Source organism: Contarinia nasturtii, unplaced genomic scaffold, assembly GCF_009176525.2.
Source record: "Contarinia nasturtii isolate CC-2019 unplaced genomic scaffold, AAFC_CNas_1.1 Cnas_scaffold_129, whole genome shotgun sequence".
NCBI classification, from domain to species: domain Eukaryota; kingdom Metazoa; phylum Arthropoda; class Insecta; order Diptera; family Cecidomyiidae; genus Contarinia; species Contarinia nasturtii.
In genome coordinates this window covers 517,279-532,473 of record NW_022197486.1, presented here as the reverse complement: position 1 = coordinate 532,473, position 15,195 = coordinate 517,279, and the positions used below count along the sequence as shown (strand labels likewise).

General features: G+C 33.8%; 2 protein-coding genes and 1 long non-coding RNA gene across 3 annotated transcripts in view; 1 reads left to right on the top strand and 2 right to left on the bottom strand.

Moving 5' to 3' along the window:
• Positions 1-2,316: 2,316 nt before the first annotated feature.
• LOC116347452 lies at positions 2,317-2,824 on the bottom strand. Its single transcript, XR_004201693.1, has 2 exons — positions 2,676-2,824; positions 2,317-2,460 (listed from the first exon to the last, which is right to left on the bottom strand). It is a non-coding gene; the product is annotated as an uncharacterized LOC116347452 (long non-coding RNA).
• A 4,782-nt stretch (positions 2,825-7,606) lies between these two features.
• On the bottom strand, positions 7,607-14,484 carry LOC116348752. Its single transcript, XM_031779859.1, has 6 exons — positions 14,179-14,484; positions 12,996-13,406; positions 11,892-12,889; positions 8,396-9,163; positions 7,994-8,326; positions 7,607-7,882 (listed from the first exon to the last, which is right to left on the bottom strand). The coding sequence occupies exons 3-4, from the start codon at positions 12,597-12,599 to the stop codon at positions 8,798-8,800; spliced, it is 1,074 nt and encodes a 357-aa protein (XP_031635719.1). The 5' UTR covers positions 12,600-12,889; positions 12,996-13,406; positions 14,179-14,484; the 3' UTR covers positions 7,607-7,882; positions 7,994-8,326; positions 8,396-8,797.
• A 424-nt stretch (positions 14,485-14,908) lies between these two features.
• Positions 14,909-15,195, top strand: part of LOC116342758 — a 3,284-nt gene continuing 2,997 nt past the window's right edge. The window contains exon 1 of the mRNA XM_031770488.1: positions 14,909-15,150. Within this exon, the coding sequence (XP_031626348.1) occupies positions 15,094-15,150 (57 nt within the window). The 5' untranslated portion in view covers positions 14,909-15,093. The remainder of the gene's footprint in view (positions 15,151-15,195) is intronic.

The window sequence follows — 15,195 nt, the reverse complement described above, 5'->3', positions numbered from 1 at the left end:
TAGATGACACGTATATGAATCGTTGCGGCGAAACAGTAGCTCTTATTTTTCTCCAAATAATACTGCAACATGAAGTTTTTTTCACATGGTTTATTTGTTGTAATACAACAAATAAACTATTCATAAAAAACTTTATGTTGCAGTATTATTTGGAGAAAAATAAGAGCTACTCTTTCGCCGCAACGATTCATATACGTGTCATCTATCCATAACATTTGACAGCTAAGCGGGCTAAAAAAGAATCAGTGTAAATAAAAACTTGTTGATTATATTTTAAATTGTATAAAACCAAATGTTTTTTTTGTGTTATTATTGTTGTAAAACTAATTTTTTTAATTTAAGAAGGCATGAAAAATAACATTTAAAAAGTGTTCAGAGAGTGAAGTGTGCTTCTGAAAAATGTCAACAAACATTTGCGGCAAAGTGCTCTTACTTCACGCGCTGTAGCCTGCTCCAGCCATGGTTCATTTGCCGTTGTTGCTCCATCTAATCGAAATGTTGTAAACAGTTCATACCACGGATTCGTTTTTCGACGATAGATTCACTGACGGGAGCCTTGAATATTCTTCTGTTTTTTTTTTCTCCGTATATGGACACTCGCCCAAATGTCGGACTATTTGTTTGAATTTTCAACTTCAATTTGATATTTAACAGTTTTGCTTTCATTCTATGCAGAATTTAATTGTGCTTCATTTCACACTTGTCAAAAGAAAGAAATTTCCAAACATATATTATTATTTTCCATTTTTCCGTCGTAACATCGAAAATTCCAAATGTCGGATATTCGTCGTCCAATTCTCGGCTCCCAAATCTCGATATATTTCATGAATTTCCGCTGCGAAACTTGAACAACTAAGTTTTGACAGCTAAGTTTTGACAGCTCAGGAACGCATTCTTTACATTGAGGAAAACAATACAAAATATCGAAGTTGAAATTATTGGATTGATATATTTTTGTTGCATATTTAATTTTATTTATTTTTTCATAATGAAATAGCAAAAATATTTTAAAAATATTACGTTATTTCACTGATCTATGATATTTTTGGTTTGAATTTCACATGTGTCAAATTCAAAGTATTTCACTTGAAACTTGGGTGCTTTATGTGTCGGCAATTGGACGATTTATTCCGGAATAATACGTATTACAGTGAAAAATGAAAAATAAATATAATTTTTTTTCTTTATATTTTCAATATTTCTGTTCAATAACTAAATTAAACTATCTACAATTCGCAGACAACTTTTTTTTCCAAATTAGTTATTTTTTCATATAAAAAATGCATTTTACCGGCTTGTCTCAAAATGACATAGTTTAACTTTTGACGTGAAAAAGTGATAAAATTTTTTTTAACGTAATTTGTGAAAGCAATCATAGATTTTTGAATAAAATTTGGATTATAATAAAGAGATTTGATATTGATCTTTCATAATTTACTTTTAAAAATGCAATTAAAATGAATTTTCAATTTTTAATTTCAATTCGCCTCTCGGCGACATTTGGTCGTGTGTCGACATTTGGCAATGTACTGTACATAATTTAAAACATCAGGAATAACTTCATTTTCATGTTTTAAGGACCAATGCGTGAAGTAAGAGCTCTTTGCCGCAAATGTTTGTTGACACTTTTCAGATGCACACTTCACTCTCTGAACACTTTTTAAATGTGATTTTTCATGCCTTTTTAAATTAAAAAAATTAGTTTTAATTTTTGCTCCACAATAGCAACACAAAAAAAAAAAACATTTGGCTTTATACAATTTAAATTATAATCAACAAGTTTTTATTTACACTGATTATTTTTTAGCACGCTTAGCTGTCAAAGCAATGTTATGGATAGATGACACATCTGACCGCCAGGTGGCGGTTTGTAGCTAAGGGGACATATCTTAGCCTTAGTCGTACCCGGTGCTCCAAATAATACTGCAATGCAACATAAAGTTTTTTATGAATAGTTTATTTGTTGTGTTACAACAAATAAACCGTGTGAAAAAAACTTCATGTTGCAGTATTATTTGGAGAAAAATAAGAGCTACTCTTTCGCCGCAACGATTCAAATCTAGATTTTGACTTTTGATTCATTATGATACTAAGCATGCTGAAAAAATGTATGTCTGAAAAAGCAAAAACAACCAAAGCAAAGCGATCTCAGACACTCATACACGACACACTCACACACAACATGCAAAAACAAAAGCAGCGGCGAAATGAAGCGTGTATGTATTTATGCATTTCCATACTTTCCCGTTTCAATGATGAATATTTTCAATTTTCTATTCAAATTTATAATTGTATAAAATATAAACAATGATCATGTTCAAGAATTGATTTTGATTTTATTCAGTCGTTTGTTTTCTCCAAATATATGAAATGCTAAATGCGTCGTTAATTTTTTTTTTATTTGCCTTTATTTTTTGGTACACGGGTTGAATAAGATCCAGTAGAAACTGTGCAATAGCCCTATAAAAGAATGCATAAATTATTGTTTTGTATTGACTCCATCAGACTACATTGTTTTTAATTCAATCAAATTATCACAGTTTTTCTACAATAATTTACGAAATGAAAGGAAAAAAATCGCTCAAAGATGAATATTTTAACTCAACAAAAAAATGATTGAAAAATATTAACCGAAAAATAAGGATGTAAAAGAGCAAACACATTGATTAATATACATTTTGTACCGATTTCTTTTTCATTCACTTTTCGCCACCACAAAAGAAAAGAATGATAAATCGTTTAATATAATTGTACGTCCAATAAAATACATGCAATCAATATTTTGATCAAGAAGAAAATCTGCTTATTGTTTCTATTATTCAGACAAAACTTACTCAATGATTGTAATTCCATAATTTTCTTTTAATATGCAAAAATACTGACAGTTCATGTCATACACTTTTGCATGATAAACGATGTGAAGTAAGCCACAAGCACAGTGAATACACTGCATTTTGTTTATCCCGTGGAAACATTCAATGATTTCAAATTGATCAAAATAGTACTTGAATAAATGATGAATAAACTTGCTTTGAAATTTTTTTGGAAATTAAAACGGAAGTTCAGCAACTAAAGCGAAAAAAAAAACAATGAATTCCATTTTGATCGATTTTTTTTGATTTTCGGTTGACAAACATAAGAAAACAATGTCAAGAAATGAATAAAATTTCTTTACGAATGCTAGTAATTGAATAAAAACAGTCAGTTATCTCGCCTAAAACTACTCTAACTTTGACATTTCTTAATGCGTGAATTTAATCGATGTGTAAATTTCATTGAATTTCCTAATTCCTTACATAGATTTATCTAAACTCCACTGAAATTTTTCGGAATGTTAATTGAATTTTACGGAATTTGGAAACTGAGATGTTAGATGGCGCTATAACTCCAATTAATACATGTACTTCTTTATTAACTTTATTAACGCAATATTCGGTAGTTTAATGAATATTTTTATTAGTAGTTTATTGATCACACATTTTGACATTTTTCCCAATTGATGAATGTGACGATTGTTTTATTTTATATGTTCTCATTTTGAAAATGATTCAACATAGAGCAATTGTCTTGTCAGTTAAACGGCCCCCTATCCAGCCTGGCAAATTTTTGCGATTGCCTTGAAACCTTTTTGGGGATTTAGTGACTAATTTGTGCTAATTTGTGACACCATTATTTCGGCCCATGGAATAGACCTTCGGCCACTTTTGGCCATTTTTCTATTTAGGCCAATTGGCCAAAAAGTCTCTTACTTTAAAATCGACAAGAGTCAAGATTTAAAACGTATATCTCCAAAATCCAAACGAAGGAACTATTCGACTTTTAGTGTGAAAATCGAAAAATTGAGATTTTTGTTACACACGTTGTGTCACAAATTCAAAAGTTGATACTTTTGGGAGTCACAAATTGGTCACTAAAAGATGACACCATTTATTTGGATCTACGTATTCGCTTTGCAAAATTTCATTGTCATTTTATTGTAAAAATCGAAAGATTGAGATTTCTGTCACACACATTGTGTCACAAATTCAAATGTTGACATTTTTGGGAGTCACAAATTAGCATAGGTTCTGACACTACAAAACTTAGGGGGGGTCACGGCCGAAAACCCTAGCAAAATTGAATATTTCTGAAAATTTGTAAATCTGTAGCAAAAAATTTTCTGATGCTATGTCTTCTCCCGGGGGAGGGAGGTACTTCGAGAGCTGGCAGCAAAATACCCTAGCAAAATGGAATAATTTTATTCCTCGTGAAAAACCCTAGGAAAAACGAATATTTTCTCAAAATTCTAGAGAGGGTCCTCGGGCGCTAGGGGGGTCAATGCGACTTATGCGAACTATGTCAGAACCTATGCAAATTAGTCACTAAAATTATGTCGAAGAATTTTTATAATTTTGCCCAGTTTTACAAAAAGCCTTTTCAAATTTTCGATTAAAATTATTTTTGAGCATTTTTCAATTTTTTGTTCGTAATATGTCCACCAGATGTCGTATCGAAAATCTAAAGTCATATTTCTTAGTCACAAATTAATCACCAAAATTCTGCATCATTATATTTTTATTTTTTGCTTTTATTCAAAATTTCGCTAAGAGACTTTTTGGCCAATTGGTCTAAATAGAAAAATGGCCAAAAGTGGCCGAAGGTCTATTTCCATGGGCCGAAATAATGGTGTCACACATTATCACAAATTAGTCACTAAATCCCTAAAAAGGTTTCAAGGCAATCGCAAAAATTTGCCAGGCTAGATAGGGGGGGCCCAGTTAAACTGCCCCAAGCCCATCATCAGGACATTAGTAAAACAAAATAAACATTTTATTAATAAATAATTAATCAAATTGAATACAATTATGAAAAATAAAAATACCCAATTAAGCAGTTCCAATTGACAAACAAAGTCTAAATGTGTTGTACAAGAAAAACCAACAACAACTACTAACTAAAATTTTGTTCAATAAAAGTGAACCAAAAAAAAATATCACTTGGTTTTTTCAGTGTAAAATACACTAGGATGAAATTTTTTTAGGTTCACTTCGAGAAGTAGTTTTTATTCTACACCATTCAAATAGAGATTTAAAATCGACCGTAAGAGATTTACCCAATTTCTATAATTAACTGTGCGCTACACTCGAATTAAATTTATTTATAACAATGAATCAACACCAATAATAATTGTAATCAATTAGTTGGTAAAATTATACTTACGAGAGGGTACTTTATACATAAAATCTCAGATATTATGTACAAATCAAAGCCACAAAATACAAGCTTTGGTAATAACTAGTTTAGTTAACATGTTTAATTGATTGATGCTGGTTGATTATTGATTGTTTACCTGGACCGGAACAACATTTGCATTTTCTCTTGGTTGTCTGCGTACCGATGGTTTTTTACGATACGGCGGTCTTTGTGGTTGTGGTGGTCTCACAAACGAATTTATCAATGTTAAATCGAAAATGAAACACAGTGCTGTAAACAATGAATTTGAGTTAATATGTATTATTCAAAATCAACTGTCGATCAACTTTTTCACACAACGGTCCAACGTTTTGCGTCGTGAGCCCTTTTTGACACAATTAGCGGCGGCAACGACACGTATTTGGCAATCTTCGGTGGTATTGGAGCATTGCGTGGACAATTTTTGCACGCTTTGAATCGGAATTTTCTCGTTTCTTTCGGGAAATTCACCATGCAACTAGCACAGTGTTGAGACGTGTAGTCTTCTTTCACTCTGACTACATCTGAATGATGTAGTTTTTTGACGCTGTTTTCAAGACGTTGGGCAGCGTTTGGTCTTCTTCTTACCGATTGGCAAATTGGCTGGCAAGTCCGCGTCTCCGATGGTAAACATGCTGCAGCGATGGCCTATTCTTTGTCAATGATTTTGCTAACCAATCGGTTTCGTGCTGTGAGTCGATGTACTTGTCCAAGGATAGCCGTGCATATCGTCGCCGAGCATATGCCGCCAATCCATCCATCATCATTTTCAATCGATGATCGACATAGTATATCCAGCCGTTTCCGCGCGGTGATGGTATTGATAGATAGATCTATCAAAACAATCACGACATTGAATATAGAAAATTATGAAATTTTAATTTTAAAAAAATTATTTAATCATCTCACTTCGACACAATTTTCAATTTTCCGATGAAATCCAGTATAGTATGTGTTCACGCCGGGATCAAGTGGGATGATATACGTGTAATCACCGGCTTAAATTTTTTGTTTGATTCGTTTGCGATTGAATTCGGTCTTCTCACGTTTTGGTGATTCGAATAGTACCCAAGGCGAAACGCTATCGCACACAATCATACGGTGAAATTGCTGGTTTGGTCTTTTGAGTTAATTTGTTTTCTTCATGTCGAATAAAATATTCCAAGCGTCGTATGGGTATTCTTCAAAATAATGGTTGCTATCTCATCAAGCACTTCGGCCAATATCATGAAAAATAATAAAATGGTATTCTATCGTGTTTATTTTACATAATGGCTGACTAGCTGGCTAATTTAGGACGTTTTAGCTGTCTATATGTCAACTTTGCATTCGAACGACTAACGTTCCACAATTGCAGACTGTGATGTATAGATGTGCCAAATCCGATATGTTAATACATTTTGTATTATGATAATATTTTATTAGGATGCTATATGTATCATCTGGTGAAATCAGAATGAAAAAACTCGCATTCCTTATCATCTAAATCACGATTGGCATTTTGTCACTATTCAATAGGTGTTACATAGGAAGTTTATATGAAACTCTCGGAGACTCGGTATAGAGCACTCAAAAAGTGAAAAAAATCCAGATCGTGATTTAGATGATAAGGAATGCGAGTTTTTTCATTCTGATTTCACCAGATGATACAGAAAATGTGATAGTATTTGTAAATCGAAGAAAAAAAATTTAATTATTTTTTTCATTTTTCGCAATTTTTCATCATCACATGGCAACTTTATATGAAACTCTCGGAGACTCGGTATAAAGCACAAAAAGTGAAAAAAAAAACATTTTTTTTCTCAATTCTCGAACACAGCTAAGTCGTATATATCATGTGTTGTGAACAGAACGTAAAAATTTGTCATCTCTGTCACTCAAATCGTGCTTGGCAAATCTTTTTTTTTCATGCTGTCTCGCTCACCCTTGCATTCACACTTGTTTACAATCGACATTCTACTAACACACAACTCACACTTGTATTTTGCTGTGCAAAATTGCAAATGGCGCGTATTAGCTTCGGCATCTTAATAGATAATAAACATACTACTACTCGCTATTAACATCGATCTTAATACTACTACTCATGTTATTATGCGTAGTATGATTGGTTGTTAATAGTTAATAAAGGATTTTTCGTATTTAGTAATAAGATATGTTAATATTTCGATGTTAATAGGACATCTATACTGTGATGATTTGAAAATTTGTGTGAAATTAATCAACTTTAATCAACTCAGCCAGTTGTATTCGAATAAATTCATTTGTATTGCAAAACTCTAAGTTTTTAATTATCTGTGAGATTTTTCTTTACCAATGCCATAATTTGAATATTATGTTTCTTTTCCAAAACTCAAATTATTTAGGAAAACTTTAAAAACTATAGGAGATCCGCACAAACAAATTAGGTCATTGAAAAAAATATCTCAGAGACAGTATTAATGGCCATGCTTAAGCTTTTATTTGGAATTCATCGACCTTTTTTATCCTTGTGGTTTGGAGTCTCAATCCAGATTACCATTAGAGTGATTATAATCAATTATATTGTTATAACAAAACTCTTAGTTCATATATCTCTTATTTATAATATTATTTCTCTTCAAGAAAAGACATATTGAAATCTTAGAAATTGAAAACTAGATGTCTCTGTGTACTAGGGTGTTTCTCATATCTGTAAATAAAAAAATGGTATGTTTCAATTTAAAGAGCATAAAATTCTGTTTCAAATCGTAGCATTAATGTAAAGCATCCATTGATATTGACACTTCCCGAAGCTACTTACAATGAAAAAACACTCTGTTTGTACTCCTGCGATGTCAACATCAACCAAATGGGGTGTCAACCTTTTGCTACGCTACTATCCCACATGATCGGGAAAGCATTAATAACTAATGTTACATTTGTTTTTTTTTTGTTTGCGTTGTGCTGATTAGACAGCATGATCAGCTGGCTGCTGGTCGTATTTCTACATCAATATCCACGTTGGCGGCAGCAGCAGCGGCTGCTTCAGTGACAGCAGCGGCTACTTCGGCGGCCTCAGCAACAGCTTCGCGGGCTTTGTACAAATATCTATTGATCGCCTCCGGTATCGTAAGTCCCAGCAATGTCCATAGTCCTGAAAAATCAAACAAATGAATCTTCTTAAACAATCATTCAATCGCAATTGTGCGTCAATCAGCCTTACCTTTCAGCAGAATGTTCTTAGCAGCCACGACGTCATTATGCCAAGTCACAGAGCATTCGAGGTTTAATTGCCAGTTTTTATAGTAACTTTTTACTTTTGACAATAAAGGCTCGTCTTCTTCCGATGCTTCGTTCATGGCGCGTTGCAACTGTCGGAATACCGATAAATCCATCTTGCTCAACTTTGACACTATTTTTGTTGGCAGCAATGTTCTGGCGTCGGGTATGCACCGGCATCTCTTGAATCTGGCCGCTTTGTCCTGGTTTTGGAATCGGCACATACATCTTGCGTCTGTTTGAGATGTTCCCCATTCGTCCACCAGATCTATGACACTATTTCGGCGCTTCTTTATTGACCTCAAAGTCTTACGAACTCCTGGACAGCGCACGTGCTTTTTGATACTCATTGGGCTGTCAGGTGGTATTTCACCATCAGCACCAAAAAAAACAAAGTCGGTTGCTTATCGGTAACCTTTTCCACCCAATTGTCGACAACACTACTGCTTTTGATGTGTTTGTCCAAGGCGAGTCGAGTGTACTTGGCAGTCGAATAAGCGCAGATTCCATGCTTCATCATCTTAGATCGGTGCTTTACATAGTTCAGCCACTGTGACCCTTTTGGCGATGGCATCACTGGGTAAATTTCACGGTTTTCTCTGTCTCGGCGCTCCTCTTGGACGAATTTTTTGGACCAACGCTTTGCTTTGGCATTTCGCACATTTAGACCAGTCTGCCAGTGGAACTGCTTGCTCGACATTACAAAGTTGATCTGAAAAAAAAAATGAATAGTTATTGAATTTTGGTACTTAACATATGAACAGAAAGTTTTGGCACAAAATTCAGGCGTTTTTTGCGCTACATAAACCAAATCAAAAATGTCAACTAATGCACATAGGAGACTTAACGGGACTCCTACTCTACTGTCAAACACAATTTGCAGAAAAATTTCCAATCGAGATGGCGTACAAATTGAATTTATGAAAAAGTGTCTCAAATGGTTTTGGCGAGCTAAGTTCAAAACAAATTCTGCATGTGTCTAAAGATGAACCAATCTATCTTCGAACCATGTATCGTGTTTCATGGACTTAGTATGAAAATGAGGATTCTAGAAAAAGCAAAAATTGCGGTCGTATTCCCAATTTAAATGCTCAAACCCTTCAAAATTGTCATCAAGTACCGAAAATCGGGTTGGTCAAGCAAAAATTAACTTTTGGTGATTCTTATGGTTACAGCACATCCAAATTTGAACCAAAACAATAGATTTAGTCACGATTATTAGGAATCAGCAAAATAAGTCACGAAAAAATTGCAAAGGGTGTCAAAAATTGGATGTTTACTTCACCTCATAGCATGTTGCACTGAAAAATTCATCATTTTGTATAGAGAAACATTCATCGCTATTTCGAACCATGAATCAAATGCAAGTGGTTTCTTTTGCATTGATAATGTTAGGGCACTACTATATGAGGCTAGAGACTTCGACAAACCGAACTTTGATAAAGGGGTGTTTGTATGGTAGCATCTTCTTTGGAAGGTGTTTTAGAGCCATTATTTCAAAATTTAGTGCTGAAACGTAAGGTTAAACCTCCATTACTTGCTCCATATCAACCAATTACTGTATTAATCGATAGAATTCGTTGAGAACTATCTGATTAAAGACGAAATTGTGCTTTGCAAGCAGAAAAAACCACAATAATGGCTCACTTCTTAAAAAATAGCATTTCCATGAAAAAAGGACTACCTTTTTAACTTCACAAAAATACACCAAATTAATTATTTATCGTCTGTTTTTGGATGAATATAGGGGAAGGTCCAAAATACTTGAAATGTGCAACAATTCATCATGGGATGGTTTGGGAGAAAGTTGGTAGAAATCGACAAATCGATCTGCCAAAGTAAGGTAAAGTGGGGTGAAGTGATAAGGGTTTTTGTGCACATACATAAAATTCACAATTTTTATTTTTTTGATCAGTTGAATGTCCTAATCGATAGAGAATTACCATAGCTAACACCCTATAGTCGCGAAATTTTCAAAAAAATATTTTCAAAAAAATTATGGGTACTTTTCAAAACAGTCGATTTTTGAGTCTCAGAAAAGTGGTGGGGTGAAGTGATAAATCATAAATTTTCGAACAAATGAAATAAAAGGAGCAGTGAAACTGAAATGAATGTTTATTTTATGATCAATAATAAAAAATAAATTAACAAAGAATTTAAAAAATCATTCCTCGTCTGAAGTATCAGAGTCACAATGGACACAAGTAAAGTAGTTATTTTGAATGTTGGCACATTTTAAATGACAACAACAAGTTTCACTTGTTTTTTTTTTTTTTTTGTTTTATTATTTCTTTGGATGTTCACTTGACCTTGTTCAAAATTAGACTTTTATAAAGTTCTAGATGTATTTTCTGCGACTATAACATGTTCTAGAATGTTCCATGGTTTTAAACGGATTTTTCTAGAAACTTCGACTCATTATATGTTGTCATAAGACAATGTTCTAGAATATTCCAAGACTTTCGAGAATCTTCTACAATGATTTTGACTTATATTCTTAAAAATTCTAGAATGTTCCATAAGTTTCTCGAATGTTCGAGAAAGTTCTATATGGAAATTGACCTATTTTTCTAGAAATGTCTATGAATTTCCAGAATTTTCTTTAGGTTTCTCATTCTTTCGAGAACCTTCTGTCGTTATCCATATGGATTTTTTCGAGAAATTTCTACATTTTTTTCGATTTTTCAAGAATATTCCATGGTTCACGAAAACCTAAAGCCCAATTATTAATAATTTATTATGGACTATGGTTATTAACACTTGATATCTACTAAATTTCCGACAAAACATGTCACCAAATTTCGAATGGAATTTATCACTTCACCCCACCGAAAATTTATCACTTCACCCCATCGACGTCATTTTGTGCGCAATGACGTGGAATCGAAACTATATGATATACTTTCAAAATTCTTTTGGATTTAGTTAGATATTCATTAAAACTACATGTAAAACATATTTGCCTGCTTTGAGCACCGGAAATGTTCTCAAAAATCATGACTGGCAGAGAGACTGAGAAAAACTTTTTGACGATCATTTTTGGGACTGGTCCGCGAGAGCAACTAATTTGCGTGCAAACACTTCGATGGCTGTCTATAAAATGAGCTGACAGCTCAAACTATCCTGTACGGTATATGGTTCGCCTCTCAGATAACTACCCTTGAAAATATGGCGATTTATCACTTCACCCCACTTATCACTTCACCCCACTTTACCTTACTATTTTGAAGGTTTGACGCATACTGAGAAAAATCGAAGACAACGGTCCGTTCAGTGTACTGTAAATATGTTTTCGGGTTGCCTATGAATAAAGCTAACTACCACTGAGAGAAATTTTCAAAATGCTTCTTTGGTGTTCAAATTGCGTACGCTTGAATTTAGTGCCAAAACTTTCTGTTCATATGTTACGCAGTGTATTTTCCATTGAATACAAAATTTACTTCTTTGCCACTTTTAATCTTGTGTGTTACTGTGGTATTCCAACTCCGCACGCCTGTATCAATGCCCGCAAATTTTTTGAATTTGCCATCCATAATCATTTGAACGATGCGACGAGAACGGTCGATTTCTTCGTTATTTGTCTTTTTCTTGGCCGAGTACTGCAGAGACACAGCGATTCCATCGGTGTTTATGAAAAAGTCAAACTTCTTTTTTCCGCGCACGAATCGCCGAATTTTCCGCATGTAGAAATACTGATTCCACCAATGATCACTCGCATCGTTAAAATCCTTTTGTGGAATATTTATTATGCTGGTTTTACCGTTTTTATTCTCAACTTCTACTTTTGGTAGCAATTTTTGCGAAGACAGCACCTGGTGCATACTCGAACAGTCAATTTTGAAGTGCTTTCGGCAAAAATCACACATCGGCACCACAACTAAATTCCGGATGAATGGCCGAAAGTTTGGATCGTCGAGCATTTGTTTGCGTTTGGGGCACCACTTACGTTTCTTCTTTGACTTTTTGCGCTTTCTTTTCTTTCGTTTGGGTCGGTCCTGATGTGGCCACATCGAATTGTACTCTTCTATCTCGCGTTGCATAGATAGGAACATTGGCATGGCCTTAAACCAATATTTTTCGTCAGTCGTGAGGTCATGCAGATCGATTTCTGGAAACACATTCAGGTCGTTCACCATGTCATACAACATGCCACACCGTTCGAGTTTGTTTGGATCGTGAATTGGCACTCTGATGTTTTTTTCTTTGATGATCAATTTTACAACACTTTCGATGTCACTTGGCAAAAGTTTCTCTGCTTCCTCTTGTCCGTCTGTGTTCAATTCGAACACTTTCAGTTTCAAGTACTGGGTGATGTGTTTGTTAGGATGCGTTGTTGAATTGGTGACGACGTTGTCTGTGTATTGATCGGCCAAATGCTTGAGGCCATTGCTGAAATCTTTATTGTTGGGCCAATCGATACGATGGTAGTCGTCAAGACCTAAAAATGAAATATGTTTGTCAAATGTGTAGTCAAAACTCGCTATTTTATAAACGGGATGGAATTGTTCAAAATATCTAAATAAATCAACTATTATTATTATTACCTTCGACGATTGCTTTGAATTCAGGGTCGATACGTGGCAGCTCTGCTCGTGGTCCTCGTGGCTTTGTTCCTCGTGGTCTGTACGTCCATTTCGTTTTCGGTGGCTGATTGTTATGCCATAGCACTTGGTTAAAGCAGAGTTGAATCTTTTTTTCTCCACTTTCACCAAAGAATGCGAAATCATTATTCTCAATGCCTATGTTCGTACGCCTTTTGCACCTCGAATAAGAACAGCAATGAGCCCAAAACGCAAATCGAAGTGGCTTGTAAACTCAGGTCCGTTATTTTGCTCATCAGTGCTTGCTGGAATTTTACACGAATGATTGTCTTCAGCGCACATTTGATCGTCGTAATCTCATCCTTCGTTTCTCCCTTCGCTGGTATGGATGGCTTGAAACGATCCACCATTTTCCTATTGAAAAACACACACATTCGATTTAGTTTAAAAACGAATACTATTGAATTGGCGATATTTAGACATTTTCATTGATCCATTTCAATATTTTTTACTAAATGATTTTTCATATTAATGATACCCGGCTGAGACACAAAAATATCGAGATTTTTTTATAGAAATTTACGAATGAATTAATCTCCTGGACAAATATGCACACACGCACACACATGTTTTAAATTCAATTTTTTCGAGAGACAACAGAACAAGAATCTATCTCCTTTTTTGGTACACACACAAAATGATGCAGCACACAAAAATGACAAAAATCTTCGGATTGATAACAATGGCAGTGATTTAGAGAAGAAAACAATGTAACGCATACTATTGAGTATTCAGATTCAATTTGAGCTCAAACAATAAGCTATTAACTGTTTCTCTTCTCTGAACAATGGAACCAATTCAAAATGGGTATCACCGCTTGAAATGAATTTCACCACCTCACGCAACAGAATTATGCACTGCAGAATAATTGTGAAATTCATTACTTTTTTCATAAAATGATATTTCCAACATTAAATAATTATTAGACTACTTAAACATATTTCACATTATAAATGGCTTATATTACGTGCTATGAAATAAAAATGAATTTCACAATAAGAAGTAGAGGAATAACTGCTTGAAATAAGCACGTATTTTAATTTTTGATTTATCATTAAAAATAATAGCTTTTATTGATGAATCAACCAATATTTTTCACGGAAATAAAATGATTAAGTTTACTCACACTGGTGACTTGAATCCAACAATCTGTCTTAACTCCGGATCAATCGATTGATCAAGGTTGAAATATTCGGATCAAATCGATACAAAATGCACGTATATCGAAAATAATATGAATTATCAGCAAAATCGTAGAATAATTGAAGCGTTTAATTGGAATTTACACTGCTGTAGTTTATATCGTAATAAAATGTAATATTGATTTGTTGACTTGGTATTTACAACGCCGAACGTGTTCTCGGCATTATGAATGAAGCGGCGTTTATGACATTTCGAAAACCAATGAAATGATCGTCAAATGTCATAAGGATCGGCTTCACATCAATAATATTAATTCAATATTTGACAGGATGAGAGTAAAAAGCAAATAAGTGGGGTTAGAATGCTGTGCAAATTTGAACCTTATTGTGTATAACAATAAGATTCGTATTTGCGTAGCATTCTAACCACACTTATTTGTTTTTTACTCTCAGCCTCTCATTTAGACATTAGACAATTTTTGCTTTAAAGAGTTTTTTGCTTCGGGAAGTGTCAATATCAATCGGTGCTTTACATTAATGCTACGATTTCAAACAGAATTTTATGTTCTTTAAATTGAAACATACAATTTTTTTATTTATAGATATGGGAAACACTCTAGTGTGTACTTAATAAATAATATTGTCTAATGAAATCGATTCGACAAAACTGTCAAATTGCCTAGTCGACAACAAATCAAAACACTTTAAACTTTGTTTTCATTTTCTTTTTTATTAATTGTTTTTGGCAACGAGGTTCCATTATTTAGTGTCATTTCATTAATGTTGTAGAGATTGTGTCTGTTGTGTTTATTTCAATAAAGACCAACATTTTTTTAGTATATTTTCATCGAAACCAATGTATTTGTTTTATTTTGTGGGACCAAAGTTATTGTGCTAAAATGGATTCATTCTTTGGTAACATCGTTAAGGCAAAGTTTAACAATCGTGAACATCAAATAAAACAATCATTGATTGATACACTGTCTGACAATGCAAAAGAG

What these genes read in the sequence shown, in the direction of transcription:
- LOC116348752 (XM_031779859.1), bottom strand. Translation starts at nt 12,599, where the DNA reads ATGTTGTATGACATGGTGAACGACCTGAATGTGTTTCCAGAAATCGAT. An exon ending in AGATTAAAAGTGGCAAAGAA is followed by an intron (nt 9,164 to 11,891) that starts GTAAATTTTGTA and finishes TTTTTTTTTCAG; the next exon opens with ATCAACTTTGTAATGTCGAG.